Source organism: the organism of the source record quoted next, unplaced genomic scaffold, assembly GCF_019419815.1.
Source record: "Pyrus x bretschneideri cultivar Hongxiangsu unplaced genomic scaffold, Pyrus_bretschneideri_v1 Contig67, whole genome shotgun sequence".
NCBI lineage: Eukaryota > Viridiplantae > Streptophyta > Magnoliopsida > Rosales > Rosaceae > Pyrus > Pyrus x bretschneideri.
This window is the reverse complement of record NW_025999806.1, coordinates 1,845,158-1,867,331: the sequence shown is the minus strand read 5'-3', so window position 1 is coordinate 1,867,331 and position 22,174 is coordinate 1,845,158. Positions and strand designations below refer to the sequence as shown.

At 39.6% G+C, this 22,174-nt stretch overlaps 2 protein-coding genes across 2 annotated transcripts; one reads left to right on the top strand and one right to left on the bottom strand.

Annotated features, from left to right (window-relative positions):
• Nucleotides 1-222: 222 nt before the first annotated feature.
• LOC125472208 (cinnamoyl-CoA reductase 1-like) lies at nt 223-1,391 on the top strand. Its single transcript, XM_048573384.1, has 3 exons — nt 223-403; nt 453-559; nt 879-1,391. Exons 1-3 carry the CDS (start codon nt 223-225, stop codon nt 1,389-1,391), a joined length of 801 nt encoding a protein of 266 aa, XP_048429341.1.
• A 9,366-nt stretch (nt 1,392-10,757) lies between these two features.
• Nucleotides 10,758-20,486, bottom strand: LOC103932373 (molybdopterin biosynthesis protein CNX1). The gene is given in 14 exon segments (XM_048573408.1): nt 10,758-11,167; nt 11,341-11,397; nt 11,780-11,851; nt 11,853-11,887; nt 11,994-12,151; nt 16,499-16,611; nt 16,614-16,698; nt 16,700-16,792; nt 17,005-17,109; nt 17,241-17,431; nt 17,579-17,803; nt 18,315-18,398; nt 18,547-18,648; nt 19,968-20,486. Coding segments are annotated over 14 exon segments (1,554 nt in total). The 5' UTR covers nt 19,983-20,486; the 3' UTR covers nt 10,758-10,948.
• Nucleotides 20,487-22,174: the final 1,688 nt, after the last annotated feature.

Here is a 22,174-nt window from a genome sequence, read left to right as displayed (position 1 = left end):
CCAGCACGCCGCAGCCTTCCTCCCCCGCACCAAGATCGTCGCCGACGTCGACTACGCCGTCACCGTCCAATCCGACCTCTGCATCGTCGCCGCCGGCGCACGACAGATCGTTGGCGAGTCCAGCTCTCGCCATTTCTCTCCACCATTTGTCCACTGTATAAAACTTCAGCCACAGAAAGCAGAGCAACCTTGTTTTTATCTTCTCCGATTCCAATCCGGAAGATGGCGAGGAACGGTGTCGCTTCGTGGCAGAGGAAGTCGGAGAAGCTCAATCTCTCGCCGCCGTTGGAAGCTCACGTTCTCGCCGTCGACGACAGCCTCGTCGATCGCAAGGTCATCGAGCGATTGCTCAAAATTTCCTCCTGCAAAGTGACGACTGTTGACAGGGGAAAAGGCAGCCAAGGTGAAGTTAGACCCACTTCTATTTTCTGAACTTCCACCATCAAGCACAGCGGGGGCAGGAGGCGGAACAGACGGCGGGTTTAGAGGACCGTCGACGCTTCCAAAAAATTCTGAAGGGAAAGCAGCAGAGTCCAAGTTCCGAATCACATCGAGGAAGGCAGGTTCGCGATTCCTAATACTATTGAGCTCGGCGGGGTTGAGTGTCCGAATCCAATCAAGGATTTCAGGATCGACGCCCTCGTATCCATCAAGTCCGATGAGGATCTCGTTAATCTCATTGAGGAATACGACAGAGCAGCCTCTTCCGCTAATCTGAAAATTAGAGCCTTCCTCTCACTCGTCACCGCCGGCAGGACACCCAAAAGCGTTTCATCCCCTTCTTCCTCCTCGGCCTCTGCCGCCTCCACGACTTCGTCCTCCAGCAGCTCCTCGTCGTCAAATAACTACTTCGGCGCCGCTTCCGGTTCCACCCCAAGATTCCCCTTGCCGTCTTCCACCTCGCCTCTCCCTGCATCGTCGATCAAGTCCACAACCCCGAGAAGGAGCTCCTAGACCCGGCGATCAAAGGAACGCTCAATGTTCTGACGGCGGCGAAGCAGGCTGGGGTCAGCCGTGTGGTGCTGACGTCATCCATCTCCGCCATCACTCCCAGCCCAAGCTGTCCGTCCGATAAGATCAAGAGCGAGGATTGCTGGACAGACATTGACTACTGCAAGCAGAAGGGATTGTGGTATCCATTATCGAAAACGCTGGCGGAGAAAGCTGCGTGGGAATTTGCCAAGGAGAAGGGGCTGGATGTGGTTGTGGTGAATCCGGGCACGGTGATGGGCCCTGTTATCTCGCCCAGGCTCAATGCTAGCATGTTGATGCTCCTTCGCATTCTTGAGGGCTGCACTGAAACATATGAGGACCAGATCTGTGCGATGACTGAAACTATAGCCCGAATCAACGAGTTCGATGAAAGGTTGAAGTTGTCTGAGCTTGTGTGACTCGGTTGAATTGCTGAATGCGTTGAAGCTGTCGGAGGAATGGCATGCATAACGTTGGCATGAGCTCGGTAAGAATTCACGAGGGGGAGTCTATTGGCTGTGATCTACCCTCTGCTCATCACCTAGCACCGCTGTAATTCCTCCACTTCAGGCTTGACGCCTTGCACTACCTCGAGCTCGTCATTCTGGCCACCATGATCAAAATCAACGAAGAGCTTCATTGACCGCTGTCAAACGACTAGCCGGTCTTCAAACTCGACGCCTCACACTCTGCCTCAAGATCTGGCTACTTCTGCACCTCCGCCATGGCTGCTGCCTTTGAATGTGATTGACAAAACCAAAGTTTGTCAACTCACACCCAAAGATCTCTGTCCGTCTTCGTCCTCCTCTGCGAGCCATCTCCTTCTACCGATCAGCTTCAGCAGCACGTACACCCCTTCCTCCTCCGCCTTCTCTCGGACTCGGCCTGGGTTTTCACCCACAAACTCAGCCTTGCAGATCACCATATAAAAGAAAAAAAAATGATGGAATCTTGGTGGACAGCACCATGCAAAAAAAAAAAAAAATGATGGTGGACGGCACCATGTAAAAAAAATAATAATAAAAAAAAAAATTATCAAGTCTTTCATGGTGGAAGACATAAAAAAAATTATAAAGAAAGATAATGGTGGAATCCATCAGCCCATTTTGAAAAGAAGAGTAAAAAATTAAAAAGAAAAAAAAAATATAATAAAAACAATGATGGTGCTTCTGGAACCATGTGCAAAAAGAAAAAAATATATATATAATAAAAAGAAAAGAAAAAAAACAATGGTGGTGCTTCTGGGACCATCTGAAATATATATATATAAATGAATGGTGGATCAGCGCCACCGAAAGCAAAGAAAAGAATAAAAAAAATAAAAAGGAATGATGATGGACGGTGATGTATATGTTTTATCTGTATTTAGCACAATACATTGAATAAAATAAAGCATGTCCATTAATCTCCAAGAAATTACAAGTGCGTACAAAAAAAAAAAAAAAAAAAAAAAAAAGATGGAGCTTTCACAAAGGTTGTTCACGTGAAGCCCCACTACTTGGCCAAACTCCAGGAGCGGGAGGCACCGAAGATAGATCATTCGAGGCCCCAATACTTGGTGGAACGCTAGATGACGCAGGGAAAAGGTGCCTCTGGAAGAAAGACGCAAGCCTTTGACGGTCACTTTGAATTCGACCTTGAGATTCTTGCATCTCATCAAGCTTTCTCTTCATGCCTGTCGAATAATTATTTGCAAGCACGTGCAAACTTCTATTCTCGTGCTTAAGCTGTTTGATCTCTTGCTTGAGATTTTCCACCTCTGCCATTAATGATTCAACCTGACGGGATCGAGCAAGTAGGCGTTGGCCCATGTTGGACACAGAGCCCGCGCACTGAACACTGAGAGCTTGGGATTCTTGAACGGCCAACTCATCGGACCGTCTTGAAAGCAGCTGACTATCTTTAGGAGTGAGGAGGTTCCGAGCTACTATCGTAGCTGTTGTTGCATCCGTCATCACAGAATCTTCACCTGTAAGAGGGTCATTAGAAGATAAGAAAGACGGGCACCATACCTTACCCTGACGCGGCGTGACCGGATCACTGCTAAGACTCAAATCTAAGCAAATGTTACATGGGTTAGATGGGTTAGCCATTTTTCAAGAAGTTAAAAGAGAAGGGTTGGATAGAGTAAAATCTCAACGGGCCGGAGACGATGTTCACAAATGGGCAATCTTCAAAGTGTGCATGTTAGAGGTGATCGATCACCTCTATAAAAGGAGAGGCGACACAATCACCGATTCAGAATTGAAGAGACACCACTCTTCAAAGCCGGATTTTCCTGCGTAAAGTTCGCCAACTCTTCAGACACAATTTCGGCTTTCCAGATAAAGCGTTCAACTTTGTCAAAAGATCTCTGACAAAGTTAAAGACGCGTGGAGGTCTCTCGGCTTTTCAGATAAAGCGTTCAACTTTGTCAAAAGGTCTCTGACAAAGTTGAAGACGCGTGGAGGTTGCCGACAAGCGTGGGTGATAAAGCCGCAATCTCGGCTTTTCAAATAACGCGTGCAACTTTGTCAAAAGATCTCTAACAAAGTTGAAGACGCGTGGAGGTCATTGCCGCATCCGCACTACCACTTGCTATTGGGAAATCCCTATATATGTCGACCTTCATCTTTTATGGCAAGGCAGACCTGCAAAAAAAAAAAAAAAAAAATGCCCAACTCTTCCTCACCTCCGAGAGTACACTCCCAGCAAAGCATCTCAAAATGCTCAGTTTTCGTCCTCTCCGGGAATACCCTTGCAAACAAATGACACCAAGGCAAAAGTATCTCATATCATCAAGGGCGAAAGCAAAGGTATCTCATATCATGCTTTTTCCCTATCTTTTCCTTTGCCCTTGTTCTCACCTGCCAAGACAAGGACAGAGAAAGCAATATGTCGAAACCTCCACTCAAACTTGCGCTGCCACCAAGAAGTGATGGTCCATTCAAATGCAAGGTTTGCATTCCACTCCTGTATCAGAGGACAAATACTACAAGAGAAGATGCTAAACCTGCATAAGGAAATACCACTTCTACAAAGGGAGCAAGTAAGGCAAGTGAAAATGATACATCAAAGCATGTGGAGACAAGCACAACAAATATATATGCTGATTCATTCGCTGCTTCTTCAAAAGCAAAGGTATCTCATATCATGCTTTCTTCATGTCCTTTCCTTTGTCCTTGTTATTACTTGCATGGCAAAGTGAAAAGAGCAATCAGCCGGCACTTGGAGTCAGTCTTCCGATCTACCCTCTTCAATACGAATTAGAAAGATTGAACAAAGAAACAGGTCATCACCTTCACCTCGTGCTTGCCTGCCATGTGTCCGAATCCTGAAACCGCTCATGGTCCTATTTTCACTCAAGATCAAGCCTCAATGGCCCTTGAAGAAATCACAAGTCCGATTCAAAATCAAGTGTTCACCACCCTTGAATCAAATTCAACTCCAGATAAAAGGAGTAAGTTCAGACCTTCAAAGGAGACCAAAAGAATCCTCCAGCCCAGTTCAAGATTAAGCCTGCGGAAAATCAACGATTGGAGGAAACCAGAAAATCTTCCAGTCAAACTCAAGATCAAGCCTCGATGGCCCTTGAAGAAATTTCCAGCCCAATTCAAGATCAAGCCTCGACGGCCCTTGGGTTGACATCTACATTAAGGGACTTCAAAACGCATCTTCTACACGTGACAAGCACATGTCTACGACGCGCCTTGAAGTGGGGGCATTTGTAGACATCAAAATTTCGGTGAAATGAATGTTGACCAACAATTAAAATTTCAACACTCACGTGTCACATAAATTTTACATGTAGCGTGTGACTCAACGAAAAATCGAAATAAATTGGAAAAGTCATCAAATAGGACACGTGTCAATACCTGACAGAAATGATTTATTTCATCTGATTATTTAAATCCAAAAATCAAGTTTTGGAATTCTATAAATAGAAGCCAAGGCATTCATTTTGAAAAAAAAAAAGAAAGGAAGAGGAATTTACATTACACCAAAACCTTCAAGCCTTGAAACTCTAAAGCTCTCAAGCAAATCCCGAAGTATCAAGAAAGCACTCTTCGTTCTTCGTCAAATCCTCCTTCAAGATCAAGCCCCAACGGCCCTTGAAGAACTTCCACCAACTCAAGATCAAGCCCCGACGGCCCTTGAGGAAAGTGTTCATCGTTCATCATCCGTTCATCCTAAGATCAAGCCCCAACGGCCCTTTGGATCAACAACCTCAACAAATCCACACATCCAATCGTTCTTCAAGATTAAGCCCAAAAGCCCTTGAAGATCCGCTCATCCATCAACCTTCAAGATCAAGCCCCAACGGCCCTTGAAGAACTTCCACCAACTCAAGATCAAGCCCCGACGGCCCCTTGAAGAAAGTGTTCATCATTCATCATCCGTTCATCCTAAGATCAAGCCCCAACGGCCCTTTGGATCAACAACCTCAACAAACTCATACACCCATTCTTCAAGATCAAGCCCAACGCCCCTTGAAGATCCATTCATCAACTGTTCGTCCTTAGATCAAGCCCCGATGGCCCTTTGGATCAACAACTCATCCACAAACCTACACCCTACGAAGATAGAATCAGAGGATCAAATTACAAAGAGATTGTAACCCCAAAATCATTAATACAAAAATATATTTTGTACACGTATTCTTGTTTCTCGTTTCAGGAATTTTTTCGTGTTTACAGAGACTAAGTGTGATAAACATAATCAGAGCACAGAAAACCTAAGTGCAATCCAGAAGAACGAATACTAATTACACAACACCCAAAGGTGATCCTACATTTGTGATGTTCTCTCAGAACCACCATCAAGTCCTCGTGAACCACCAAAACTGCTTCTAACTAGAACCTGGAGGGGCGCAAAACAGAAAGTGTGAGTGGGAAAAAACAAAGCTTTTCAAAATCATTTCATTATCAAAAGTTCTAACCCCTCGCCGTAAAACTTGTATAGTTTCCCAGAAAATAGAATATACACATATATCAAAAACATGTTCAGAAATATGCCATGTCGAATGCCTCCACATAAAATGTAAGTAACCCAGGTAATGTCAATCAATGCAAGTAACATGTTAGGTGACTTGTATGGCTGAATCTAGAGCTCAAATCCCCAACTCACTAACTATACTTGCACACGAGTCGGAACCACCTAAAGTGGTCTATATGACAGGACTGGGTGTAAATAATTACGCTCAAGTGCTACGATCACGTGAAGACTGGGCGAATAATCGCGGGTCACCTACAAGTTGGAACCACCTATAGTGGTTTGTACGACAGGACTGTGCACCTAACTTGGATCCAAGATGAGCATATGGTGCAGGAGGTGAACATCACGTGAAGGACTGTGCCCTGCTCTGGGCGAGAGCACTAACACCGAGGGTGCAGGTTATGAGCTCTCTATGCATCTCACATAACCACTAATTCACAATCATAAACATAAACTTACTTGGCACTTACCTGTGCGTCCGTAGCACTAAACATACATATATGCCACTACTAGTGCATAAATAAATAGGCAAACGCTATGCATGGCATTTAAAACATATAAACATTCCATATCATTTTTTGGGAAAAACCACAAGTATATAGGTATATACGAAAAACCAAAGCCCACTCAGTGATATGTGGAAGGGTCGTAACCCCCTTGTCTCGATGACTGTGCTCGTCCTCATGATAGGTCTCACCTATATGCGAAACAACTATAAAAACGTCAATTTAAAGCACATAATCAAAACTAGGTAATAACTTCTCATACAATGCTCAAATTAGGTGTTTGGATATACCAACGTGATCTTCTCAACCTCACGAACAACGCCATATTTTTAAAATAATTTTTTGAGACTCTACGCGCGGCCACATGTTAGCGAGGGCACGGCCCTACGTGCCCCCACGCGCGACCAAAACTGACGAATTCCCTAACCGCCATTAGGGAATATTCCGTGAAAACTAACAAATTTCGTTAAAACTAACCTAACGCCATTAAGAATATTCCATTAACTTAATGGAATATTCCCTTGTCTTCTCCGGCACTCCTCCGGTACCATCGCCATCATCGGAAAACTGGAAATTTTTCAAATCTTAATATCTTACTCGTTTTTCAACCAAATTTCATGAAACCAGTACCAAATTGAAGCTCTTAACTTGTAGACCATTTCCTTACCTGTTTAAAGCCCCAAAGATCACGAGATGTCACCGGAGAAATTCAAGAAGATCGGCCAAACTTGCAACTCACGATCCCGATGTCCAATTTCTTCCAACGAACCAATCCGAGACTCGTGAGGACCTCCTAAAGCTCCTTGTAAGCCTGAAATTCCCCAAAAACACACAATTTTACTTGTGCATGAACAGTACCTCGAACTGGGATCTCGGGTTCTCGGGTTTTCCAAGCCTTCACGTCTAAAAACTGGTATAAATGAGTTGGTGATGATGAAATGAAGGTGATGGTACTAAACACGAGCTCGATTTGCACAGAAATGGGTTTGTTTGGTGTTGTCCATACGACTTGTACAGACGTTGCAAAAAATCAAAAGAGGGAGGAGAGAGAGAGAGAGAAGGCACGGGAATGTGGTATGGATGTGTGAGTGCGTGTGTGGTCCAAATGCAACCAACAAAACCACAAAACAATCACCCCAAAATGACAAATAACTACCAAGGGCAAAATCGTCATTTCACACCTACTGTACAAATAATTCGGGACGGGTTATCACAAGAAACGTTATGAACAAACAATAATAATAAAAATATACTAGCTTCTGCCATCACCTTAAAAATCCTATGTAATTTTGTCAACTACTTATGAATTACACATGCAACTTTGAAGGTTAGGTTTTCCTAATGCATCTCCTTGTGATATTCAAAAGAATGTATATCTAACATGTAATCCGTCTATAATATTCATATCAAATATGAACATGCAAGACTCATTAATTTTTATGAAAACCTTCTGAAAAAACATACAACCCTTAAAACTGTGATATTCGCCTTTAGTGAAATTACAATTTTTAACCACAAGAAGCAATACTCAATCGTCCTGTGATATTATGACTAAATTGCGCCTGATTACTTATCTCAGATCTAGCACTCGTTTTGTGTTTTTTGTGTTCGTGTCATTTTCGTGATATACCCGATATCTTAACAGATCGTGTCATGTAACACCCTATAAGTAAACAGGTAATGTGATCCGACCCGAAATCAATCCATTAATATTATTAGGTAATATGACCTGACTCGTTACCCGTTAAAAACAATAAATTTTAAATCAATAAATAATGAAAATGAAAAACATAATTTGACCCAAAAAAATGGAAAACATAATACTAAATTAGTTTATGCATACTTCATGGTCACATAAATATTACTTCAAAACATAAAAACATTTGTTTTTCAAGTATTACATACCCCAAAATAAGAGTCTAATGAAAAAACATTAGTACATTACTACAAAACACCAAATGTTCAAGGATATGCAAAATGAAGGGAGTTGCGTTTCATGAGATTTGGAGGCTTTTAAAAATCTAAACGACCATGTAACCATCGTCTAAGCGTAGAGGATGCAATCATTAGTGTTTATATGTGATTTCACATTTTTAAGACTTGTACATTAATGATTATGAATTTTATTTATTTTGAAATCCCTTAAAAATACCATTCATGGGGGTTTGAATGGTTTTAAAAATTCAAACAACAATGTACCCATCCTCAAAGCGTAGAGGATGCGATCATGAGCGTTTTCATATTATTTTTTTTTTTCACATTTTTTGCATTTGTAAATTAATTATTATATTTTTTACAATGTGTTTGGTATTTTTAAATTACTTGATATTTTTATTTTCATATAATTTTTTAAGCTCACTCTTTGCCTATAATATACTATAAAAAATAAAAAAAATAAAAAAACTTGAATTATTTAAAGTTATATAGAATCATAATACAATAATACATATTTAATATACAATATATACACACAGACACTATGGCTATTGTAAGTTTTTTTAGTAGTTTAAAAAATTAAAGTCATCAAAATAATTTTTTTTCTTAACGTGTCGAAACGGATTACCCCCATGTCACCCTTGTGTAAACCTGTTAAGCATCCATTATTAACGTGTTCTTATCGTATGACCGGATAACAACCCGATTAGTTATTGTATTGACCCAAAACCCATGATTTTTGTGTCGTTTAAGTGTTGTGTTAACGGGTCATGTAAGAAATTGCTAGGTCTAACTTATCTAAACATCATAATGGTAGCTAAGCATTAAGACATAAAGACAGTTTAAACATAGTGAGTAATAACTCAAAGTATGCATACATAATATCATAAGCAATTAAATAAAGACTAAGAACAAAAAGAAGCAGATCTATTCAACATCTGATAAGTACCAATACGCAATGGTAGGGGATGTCTACGGATAATGAGAAGCTTCAAAATGAAGAAATTAGTATGATAAAATATGATAAAGTCATCAAAATGAATAGAACAGCATATAAGTTATCATGCTTGCATATCCACCATTTGAGTCTCTAACAGTAAACATTTTGGTGGTTGATGATGGAGCAAGGGCTGGATAAAACATGGATAGGCAGGGAAACTTGCACGTGTGGTTCTGGCCTGAGACCGCGGTATACTGTAATATTCATGCTAAGGTAGGCTTCGCCCTAACAAAAGAAAATTAGTTACGAATAATCATAAAACAAAAGGTATTTTATTGAAATAGAAAAAGGATAGAAAACACTTGAAAGAAGAATACAAATCGTCAAAGGCTAGCCAGGTTCTCCAAATTGATGCGTCCCACACCTAATAGCTAAATAGCCTTATTTATACTACTACAAAATAAAATTCTTCCTGAAAAAGGTCTTCTAAAAATTAGGAAATAAAATAATAAATATCAAATAAAAGACTTCCTATTTAAACTAAAATTCAAACTGCAGAGACAATTAGACTTTTGACATCTTTTAGAACCTTGTTCCAAACTTCAGCCCTATTGAAGCTTTGGTTCTTAAGCTAAAAATTTGTAAGCGTTACAATGTGAAATAATGGTCTTTTTTATGAACACCATTAAAACTTTATCCAAAACAAAAGGGTGTTTAATGGCCAAATAAAGGACAAAGGTTTTAACAGAATTATCATTGCTTCACACTGCGACAAGTTCAACGATATCACAGATTTTCAATTCAAGAAGCATAGATCTAATCCGAATAAATCAGGGATCATTGCTATAATTTTCTTATGCTATACATGAGCATAATTTTCATTCTCTTTTTAACTCAACATATCGAATGTGACTAATTCTTTCTATCAAACTTGACATATCTAAGGGAATGTGAGATACGAGTAACATTCTGATTCCAAACATACCATGTGTTTTGTACCTTACAAGGAATGAAAAATTCCACATTGAAAATAATTTCATTCTCAATTTCAATCTGGTGTGAGAATTTCAATCAGGTATCATTTATCACCGAGAATCTATCCCATATATGAACAATCAAATATCATCCTGTACTTGCAGATAAAATTTAGATTAACCTTCGTCCAACTCCAATAAATAATCATATATATTACCCTAATAAAAGCTCTTTTTGATTGAATTATAACTCGTTTGGATTTAAAAGGGCCAAAAGCACTTTTGGTGGAAATATTTTTGGAATCAATCTTTAGTAGAAAAAAATAAGTAATCCTAGAAAAATCACTTGAAATGCTTCCTAGAAGCACATAACTGATGCTTCTTGCATGAAGCACTTCAAGTGTTTATAGAACCCAAAAAATTTTTGTCTAAAAGCGCTTTTAATCATTTTAAAAGTACTTCTAAACAAGCCCTTGCACACCCTCCTTTACTATACATTTATTCAAATTTGTGTAACACGTTGAAGAATCTACGCGTAAGCGCATCTTACTAGCAACCTGGCTCACTACATTACAACTATTACATTCTATGAGGAGGAGATGCAGAACAAAAGTGGAAAACGTTACATGACTCTACTAGATTCCATATTAGCGGCAACAAGAACAACCTGGCTCACTCCCACTAGCTGAGGCCAGCTTATAACTTTGTTCCCACACATCCGCGGTCGCCCCTTGTGTGTGAGGGACGTGTCAGGGATGATTTTCTCTCTTGTCTCCTCTTATCTGCTTCAATCCATGCTTGAGGGCAGGCAACAGAGCCTCCATACACTCAGCAACCGCATTTGGATTCCCATGCATGTTAATGATCTGAATGTATACAGTGACAACAGAGACTTGACAATTACGGAATGGAACCAAATCATCCACACAATCCAGATAACTTAAATACCAATCTAACGTCAATAACCATCAACAATGTTTATAGTTCCACGTCTACTAATACGAAACATAAGGAATGCACAATGACATCGTGACCTTACCAGTGATGACCCTCTTATTCCTGCTGCAGAGCGCGAGAGCATAGCAGTTGGTGTCACCTGTCTCAGATAAGAAAACATTAGTGTTTAAGCTAAACAAATCTTCGAAGTCAATCCATCAACATAGGTGCTTATGTGACTATATATTTCATTCAAATGGTTGTAAGCATGCAATGATAAGAGATTTTCGTAATCTAGATCGAGTAGAAACTGAATTTTTCATTAGAACTACAGAAACCAACCTACGTCTTAAAAGTTGCACTTAAATACTATAAAAATCACATTCATTAAATAAGCAGCAAGAGAAATAATATTTCATTTCATCATATATATATATATATTTAGTATGACCTTGTTTCAGTATTTATCTAAACTTAATTAATTAAATCCTGCAATACAGTTGATGACGTAGACGTATATGTTGCCATATAAGTTAAGCTACCTTCAAACTCTCTCGCATCATGACATGAAGAAGACCAGGTGTTTCTTTCTCAATCAACTCTTTGGTTGCTTCCAGGGGTTACACCTCGTGGGGTGAAGCCAGTACCACCTTAATTTTTTGACAAAAAATTACTTCAGAGGAATTCAAGAAAACTGTACCAAAGAGGTGCTAGTTCACAAAAAGAAACGGGCCCGCTGAAGAGCAAGAAAATCACCGAGGGTGAGGATGAGATCCATTTGGTCAATATCACTCCATCTATGCAGAACACCCTTTGTTTTGCTTACATCATCCGGGACCACAGCTGTTGAAACAACCCTAGCTCCCCCCAACCTTTCTGAACAGGAATTTACAACAGAAACTGCCCTTGGACCACTGCAAATCGAGACACATTAAATAAATACTCATAGATGAATGCAGAATGCACAAACACGAAGAAAATCCTTGTAATATGTTCAAATAAATTCTTATGAACAGAAATTTACTAAATTTAACCAAACATAAGGTCCTAACTTTTTCAGCATATCTTGTTGACTGGAGTCTACTTTCAGATACACGAACGGAGCATACAACTCTCCGTTTGGAGTGTTTATTAACCACAAGAGAACTTTATATACACAGGAACAAGAAGGTAAAGTGAAGGGTCCATTATAATATCACAAAGCATAGAGTGCATCTCATGTTGTACTTTGACAAGGAGCAATATCAGCTTTGTGTTGTTTCTTTGGCATCTATTAAGTGACCTCCTTGAAACAACCATTCAAAAAGGAGTATCTAGATGCATTTGAGTTCAATTACGGTCTACCTAAGACAGAAAAATGTAAAGAACCGTTTCGTACAATGAGCAACACAAGAAACCGCCCAAGCCCCTGGAAAAAGCAGTTTGTGGTTGGCAGTCAATGCCAAAAGAGTAATGAATTGACCATTTTCTGTCCAAAAGTGAAGTCATTGATTTTTCTAAAATAAAAATTCAGCAATTTTAAAGGAGATTCAGCCGTGAGAAACAGCTCCTATATAATTTTTCTTTTCCATATCAAGCTTTGATAATGAGGAACATCAATTGTGGTGTCGCTCCCGTATCCAAAAGGTGTAAGTTGATGCAATTAGTTTAACTGACAATCTTGACCAAAGACTTGCTAAATAACTTATCAGGAAAAAGAGAGTAAAAAGCAATTTCTTCTAGGATAAAGGATGCATTTTCAAAAGAACGGAGAAATTTTTTCTTGGGAGCATTTGTCTTCAAGATATTCAAACACACACATTTAGGTTAAACAAAATATGTTAGACTCGGGTAAGTTTAAAAACTACTTTGAGACAGGGAAACAAACTTTTATGAGGAGATCGTAAAAAAGGCATACGGTGATGTATTAGTTTAACTGACAACCTTAACGGAAGACTTGCTTCATAACTTTTCGGGAAAAAGAGAGTAAAACAATGTTTTAAAAGGCTTGCCTCCGGGGGCGGGGGGGGGGGCGCTGATAGGAGCATATTCATGCGACTTAAATGGCTTGTTCTCGTACATTTACGTTATGTTTCTTTAGTTATTTTAGTCCTTTATGCTTCTTTTGTGTGTTTTCAGGATCATAAGACGTGTTTGACGAAAGGATGCATTATGGAGTGTTTTGGGGCCTTTTGGAGCACTATTGGGCTAAGGATGGATAGCTTATGCTTGGAGCCCAAGTGTTGGATGAAATTGAAGATCAAACCATTCACTTATCACTTATCAAACCATTCACTTATCACTTATCACTTATCACTCCCATCCACTTCATCATTGCAACACAAATCACCCACATGCACTCTTAATCATTCATCCATTTGACCACAAATCATTCTTTGCCGTGCATATGGTCTTCCCTTCACATTCACCCACATGCACACACATGCAATTACACACACCATCTTCCCCTTTACAAAACACTTGTGCCGTGCTTATACATCCTTTATCCCATCCCATTTCCAACCTTTCCACATGCAATTTCTTCCACATGCATTCCCACTCTCCTAGTTGTCATCCACATGCAAACACTTCACACAAACAAACACCCCATGCCGTGCATCTCCACAATCCCATTCATCAACACATGCTTTCACAACCTAATTCACATGCACATTTAATCATTCAAACATGCAGCCACATAATCATTCACCCTATCCATTCTATGTCACAAAACAATGTCACATGCACCATCAAAACATCCTTTGCCGTGGCCCTTGCAAATCCATCCCATTTTCAGCCATTACACTCCTTCAATTCAGCCACCATTCATTCTTTATTCCACATACACTCATCATCACACACCCTAGCTATCATTCACATGCATTCACATGCATCACAACCCCAAAACCATCAAGAAAACACCCTTGCCGTGGCCTTCACTCACACTTCCAGCTTTCCACCTTGCATTTCCAGATTATTCCTTCATCACTGCATCCATTCCACATGCATTCTTCATCATTGCACCACAAATCAGCTCATCCCACACTCCATGACGTGGCCTACCTCCCATTTCCAACACCTTCACATGCATTTCCCACCTAACATTTCCCCCTTTAATGCACATGCATGCCCTTCATAAATCAGCCACATTCACACACCTTTTCTCCACCCTTTGCCGTGCAAATCATCACCATTCCAGCTTTCCAACCTAGCCACATTCACATGCATTTAATCATAATCATTCACTCACCTTGCAGCCACATTTCCACCCACCTCCTAGCTGTCATGTTCCCCCTTATTTACCTATAAATAGACATCTCATTTCATACACAACACCACACCACAAACACATCCACTTCTTCCTAGCCGTGAGTCCCCATTCCCTTATAATCCAAACACCATTCCTCATCCATTTCCATAATTCCCCAATCCATTCAAACACACCAACAACATCCCTTAGACCTTGTGCCACAATAAAGAGGAAGATAAGAGGGCCTAAACGTTCATACAATTCAAGTTTGAGTTGTTGGAATGTTTAGGCGTTTCTTTGATTTCAATGTTTAATTTCAATTCTCTTTGTTTTGTACGTATGAGGAACTAAACCCCCCCTTAGCTAGGGGGTGATTCGAAATATATGTTTATGCTTGCGTTTTGATTTGATTACTTCTAATTGCGTTTCATAAGTTGTGAATTCAATTTGTTTAACTATTTGATTGATAACCTATTTATGTATGTTTATTGAGAGTTCACGCTTAATTTTCATGCATGAATATGACGCTAGAATATAAGTGAGTTTCACGTAATAGTTATGAACTTATATTCACAAGTAGTGGAGGTTGCTTATAAACAATCGCGTTAAACAAATTCTTGGCATAAGTTTCATGCAATCATAGTAACGAATGCCTCGTCAACACTTATAATTTTCATAGAGCGTAATGATTCTTGCTTGTATCTCTATTATGCAATCATGTAGGGGACTTGTGGGGAATGTTTTGGGTTGTCGTATGCAATCATCCAATTCAATAACGTTAGGAAGATTTGAAGATTAATTTAAGCGGACCTAATTAACCCGGGGTGATGAGTTTCATAATTCATTGAAATGCAATTGGAAATCTTTTTATTATGCAAGTGTAACATGTGTGGAGATGAACCCCTTGGCTAGCATCCATTCATTCCATTTCATCCATTTCATATTTACATTCTGTCTAGTTTATTAACTTGTTTCGTTATTTCAATTTTCGTCAAACCTCAATCCCCCTTTTGCTTTAATGTTCAATTTAGTTAGAAATCAATTTAGTTTGTGTTTTTAAAGCATTTTGAGTCTTTTGGTTTGTCTTAGTGTTTTAACGTTTAGTTTCACATTCTTTGAGTCTAGTTTAGTGTTTTATATTGTTTTTACGTTTTTGAAGTCAAATCCAAGTGATTAATAATCCCTCCTAATCCCCGGTCCAGAACAATCCCTACTTACGTACTTACTACAATTGATAAAAAGAGGGTTTAATTTGTGCGCGTATAATTTCACGCACCAGGCGCCGCCTAGGCGGCGGCCCCTGAGGCTGGGCGTGAGGATTGCCGCCTCTATTTTGAGAGTGTGGGCAGAAGGCGTCACCGGAGGGCCTAAATTTTGGGTGGGGTTTTAACTGCCTCATATCTCTTGCTTGCACTATCGTCTCTCTGCGTTTTTTTTTTTTTATATAATGGATGTGTGTGTTGTCTACGTGCATTGTTAGTGCTCATTGTATATATATTTATAATATATGTGTGCTCAGGATAATTATTGATTAATAATCTTCTTTTTTTAATATAATATAATATATATGTGTACACTCAGTGTATATATTAAAAAATTTAGGTCCTGTGAGACTTCGCCTCATGCCTAGGCCGGGCTATCCCTCGGACGCCTCGCCCACGCCTCGGCCTTTTAATACACCGGAGTAAAAATGCAATTTCTTCAAGGATAAAAGATGCATTTTCAAAATAACAGATAATTTTTTTCTCGGGAACATTTGACTTCAAGATATTTAAACACACACATTTAGGATAAACAAAATATTTTAGTTTCGGGTACGTTTACAAAAATTTTATGAGACAGGGAAACAAACTGTGATGAGGAGATCGTAAACTTTCACCATGTGGAAAGTACTATAAAAATTATCATATTTTACAGAACATAATAAGTTTCATGTTCACAAGTTCGTTAAATGAGCACTAGCTCCGCAGTCCTTAAATCATTTATGGACACATATATATGTACTATCCATGTTGGTAGGAAGGTATCATACCTTCTATCAGGCCCAGCCCCTGATGCAACAGTATCACTCACTGTAAGAATTGCTACTCTAACGCCGGCATCCTGAGACTCAGCTACAGTTCTTGCATTATAGATCTTTGGAAAGATGATGCCGAATCAGGTGACGAAGAAATTTTGCAAATAGCATTGCTTATATCAGAAATAATGATGGCTGGCACAGAAGTCCCAGCTACTGCCTGTTGCTGGCAACTCCAACAAAGCATTAGCAGACTTCATACTTAAAATCCGACTGCTCCTCTGGTGGCCAGTACTCTCAGCAACAAAGCTGAAAAGCAAAATAGAAACATTTTTTTACCTTTATTGTAAACGGAGGATTAGAACATACAAACACTCAAAAAGGCACTAAACTAAACACCCTACATGACAAGTTCCTTAAACAACCTACACGACAAGTTCCTTAAACAACTTACATGACAAGTTCCTTAAACAACTTACCCAGGATAACCCAGTCCATCATTTAACTCATTAGAGACTTACCCAGGATATCCCAGTCCATCATTTAACTCCCATCTAACGATAGCATGATGAAATTCTGGGCGTGCAGGATCTGTCTTTAAAGGCTGAAGAGGACAAGCTTGCACTCTGTACATTAGAAATTATAAAAAATAAGGTGGGTGTAATATCAATCTCTAGAAATTTACTTCAGTAACAAAGGCACAGATGAGAGAGAGAGAGAGAAAGAGAGAGAGAGAGAGCTTCAGAATTTCAGCAACCTCAAAAGATGAGGATTTTCCCATCCAGCAAGACGGTGGATAGTAGGGACCACAAATATGCGGAAGCAGACAAGACCGCTAACTGGATTTCCAGGCAACCCGAATGTAAAAATCTTTTTCATTGGCATATTCTCTGCAAGTCTGGAATTGATCTCTGCAAAATTCAAAGGCTTCCCTGGTTTCATCCAAACCTGAAGAGCCGGTTAAATTCCAAACCACCTTTCATTTCAATACACCATCACAAATTGGCATTTGGTTCCAATTTCCTACACCCATCCTACAAGGAAATATAAAGTGCGACAGAAAACATATGAGCAATGACTGCAGATTCAGCCTACCTTACTAAAATGCAATGTCCCTCTCTTTTGAAGTAGTGGTTTGACATAGTCCCTGTCTCCCATGGAAACACCTCCAGATGTAAGAATAATATCAACTCCAGCAGAAATGGCAGTACTCATGATGTTGTCCTGTACTTCATCATCTCTAGCAATACCTAGGTCAAGAACTTTGCAATGATGCTGTAGTGAAGCTGCCAGTATCATAGCCCAGTTGGAGTCTGTAATCTGCACAAGAACTGCATCAGCCTACTCTGTATACATACACATGTGACGTAGCACCACCATTAATAACGATGCGTCAATACAATTGCAATTATAATAAACCCTATATGCAAAATAACTAACAACAGACTAAAATACCTACCATTGTCTTGTAATGTGATGAGACACGGGCGGGGTATGAATTTGTGGACCAAAGTAGAGGACAAAATGATGAATAAGTATTGACTTTGTGGAACATTTAATTAATAATACCTTACAATCGAGGTTTTAAGCTTTGTTGAATATTTTTCTACCACTTTTTCCTGACTAACAAGGGTGAGCTTACATTAGCATCTGAGCCATGCACCACTTTCAGCATATGAAAGTACTTTCATAGACTTTTAAAACTAAATTGGCCATTCGCTGTACTGTTATTTTTGTACTACAAAGTGAAGGACCTTATATATATATATATATAGAGAGAGAGAGAGAGAGAGAGAGAGAGAGAGAGAGAGATTTCAGTAGCTTGCAGTACCTGGCCACGATTTAAACAGCCTGTCGTTGGCTCCACCAGTTCATCTCCTGTGGAAAGCACACCAATTGTTGGGGTGGGATATACCTATATGACATACTAGCTTCAGTGTCAATCTATTATTCTTATTTTTTTTTATAAGGAACACAAATTCATTCCTAAACAAATGGAAAATACATGGCACAGTTGCTCTCAGTGACAAATTATTAAGCACAGCATTACATTCTTTTAATACCTTCACCATTGTCACTCCTACAGTAGCAAGCAAACCAATTTCTGAAGCACCAATTCTTTGCCCAGATGTCAATACTACAGCATCTGTTTCAATGTCACAACCCTGGCAAACATATTTTTTCAATGAGCTTCTAAAACTTCATTAGATTAAACAAGTATGGAAAACTGTAGGTTCGCAAAAGTGATTCCTTTTTTTCCTTGATAGATCACGACTGAAAAAAGGTACAAATGAATATATCCATCATGGAATAATGCTAACATAGTCGCTTATGCAACTGTAGTGCACACTCTAACTTTACTGCCCTCCATGTGATTAAATAGTTCTAAGAAACTCTCTATTTTCCAGTTTTGATCCTCTGCCAAACCAATAAAGCACTATGCCCATCTTCTTCCAATTAATCACTGGGAACTATACACACAGACCAGTTCTTCGTCAGTCAAGTTTATGTACTTAGGTTGTCAGTTTTCGTTTCGTATTTAGGAATTTTAATTGCAGGGTTAGTTTTAGAATCCTGGCTTAATCTAGTTTTCATTGGATTCTAGGTGAGACTCCTAGGAAACCATTGTTAAATTCTAAGATAGTGTTCTTCTTTCTCTCTACTTCCTATTTTTGCTCCATAAGTGATCCAACTTATTTCAAGCAACAGGTACTTTATGTAAGAAACAAAAATGTATTAATACAAAGGTGCTAGGAAGACGAGACATTCTCAAATTAAAAGGAAGAAACAAAAATGTTAATTGACCGTCAAAGAATGACACCATACTACTGGACGAATATCTACTCCTTTGCTTGTTGGTATAAATATTCTTACTTCCTTGAATCAAGTGAATGCTTATCAATTTCTTCGGTGTCCTCAACTTGTACCACTGCATCAGCACCATCAGGTATTGGTCCTAAAACGATGCACACTGGAAGAACGGGTTAAAGGCAAAAGAACCAATACTCTGATGAGTACAAACATCAATAATGTGCAGAATTTGGGATTATAGTAAAAACACGGTTGATAGTACTAGGCTAGGGGATCATGATGCACAAATGGTTTGTTGGCTTGATATGCACCAAGGATGATGAGTAGTGAGCCTAGGGAGTTTGCGAGTTCATTCTCTGAAACAAATGATTCTTTAGGGCTCATTTGGTGTCTAGGCATGGATTGGATAACTCACTATATTCGAAAAATATGTCCAACTTGAAGGTAGAAGATGGATTACTCGTCACGAAAACTTTTCCATTCCAATCCCTCCCAAAAAAGAGATAAATTTCCTAATGTCTACTCGCCTTATAATCCCCCCAAAATAAAAAATAAAAAAATCATTCACCTCTACTTTCAATATACTCAAATTCTACAAGTTAACCAATCCAATCCTAGCATCCATCGAAATAACTGAGACTGCCAAATTAATTCAAAATAATTATTATTTTACCTCCAGTGGTAACATAGGCTACAGTTCCAGGAGTGACGGTGATGCCAAGTCCATCGTTGCCAGCTCTTGCTTCAGCGATTACAGGATACTCGCCAGGCCCATCTGAAGCCACCACTGCGTACCCATCCTTCATCGAACCAGGGTACGGCGGCAGAGGGTCACGCGAGCGAATGTCCTCGGCCAGCACCTTCCCAGCCGCATCGTGAAGGGGCACAGTGAGGAGCGGCAGGCGATGGACCACTCTCAGAACTGTTTCGAGAGCGTCCTCTACTGAGATGGCGGTGCCTTCGCTGCTGCTGCTATCCTCTCTCGTCCCCCCCCCCCCCCCCCATCGTCAACTGCGGCTCTTTAGCCACGCCACCCTTTATACAACCGGATTTTGTTTTGTTTATTTATTTTTTTATTATTATTCCCCGTTTGTGTTATAAAATCATGAATATACACGACGGACGTGTCTCCAGATGCATCAACGGGAAGCGAGGTTGCTCGCCCAGAAACCAATAGCTACAAATCTTACGGGATGTCCATTTTTTTTTTTTTTTTTTCCATCACAAAATGTCATTCAAATTTAATAGTTTTTTTGGAAGTATATTTTTAGGGTAATGCTAGAAAGATCAAATTTTTAAATCAAAATTTGTAAGTCAAATGATATAAATTTTGATGATTGAATTATTACTTAAGTATTAATAAACGTGATTATTTTTTATCGGATAAAACTGTAACAATGATCCCTCAACTTTAACTCAATACGAGAAATGATCTCTCAACCAAAAATTCATGACCAATAATCCCTTAACTCCTCAAAACGTGCAGTTATGGTCCTTTTCGTCAACTGCGTCAGAATTTTTGTTAAAACGGATCTGTAGACATGTAAATTTTGTTGCATACAAATAATGCATCACAAAGCTCCATGTGACATATGACTCATCACAAATGGACAAGTCATCAATGACATGTGGCACAAATCAAGTAAAGGAAGCTAAAAAGATTCCTAAAATGCGGCAAAGGGGAAGAAATCTCCCTAAAATCGGCAAGGGACCCAAATTGCACTCAAAACTAGAAAGAAAGCTAAAACATCATCACAAAACAAGTAAGGATTGAAGATTGTTCACAAAATAGGCAAGAAATCCCTATAGATTTCGGCCAAGCAAGGGAAAGTGGTTGAAATTAAGACTCAAAACATGCCTAAATTCTCTCATGGACAAATCAAGACACAAATCAAACCAAATCCACCAAGGCAACTGAAAGTTTACGGTCCCACAAGGAACATTGGGGCCAATCTCACAAGCCTCTGAATCTTTGAAGCTAATTACAAAGCTCTCTTCGAAGAACGTATAACCAAAGTCGAAGCATCCCCTTGAAGAATCAACAAGCACTTGTGCCGATTTCTTTAAGACTTTGTTGCAAGCTTAAAACTTGTAACAATGTTTGATTTAAGATCAAGTCTCCAAGACCCTTGAATCAACAAAATCCCACATCAACATCACATTTGCCGCAGCCCTAAACCTGAGGTGAAAACTATCCAAGCGTTGTTTCAAGCTCAAAACTTGAAGCAATCGTTCAATCGATCGTCCGAGATCCAGTCATCGCGATCCTTGGATCAACAAACTATGCATCTATATCAATTTTGAAGACTGAATCAGAGGAAAGTTGTAAACAAAGATTGTAACCCTACAAATTCATCAATACAAATCTACTTTGTACACGTGTTCTCGTTTCATTCGTTACAAAATTTTCGTGCTTACAAATTTGGCACGCTCAGTGGGACCTCTCGACCTCTCATCTTTGTCTTCAAATCCATAAGAAACACACATGGCATCAAGAAAGGATCAACCTGTTCCTGCAACCAACGCGAAGAACAAGAACATCTTTGTCGCAAATGGTGGAACTTTGGGCGTCACAATCTAAAGTAAGGCAAAAGCTCTCTCTGTCGTGCCTTCCACCCCTATAGTAACTTTGCCGAAGGAGCAAGAGCACCCGAGACACGAGCCCATGATCACCCTGGCCTCGCTAAGGGCACCAACGGAAGAAAGCCCGAGAAAGTACTCCGAGTCGGTGACTTCCAATACCGACTCAAGCAGCAGCTCATATCCCGTAGCCATGCAAGTCATGACTACTAGTGCGACTTCAATCGAAGAGCAGCTGGCACAAATGAGTAAAACAATCGCAAGGCTGACAAGGACCATGGAGGAAAAGAATTCGCAGAT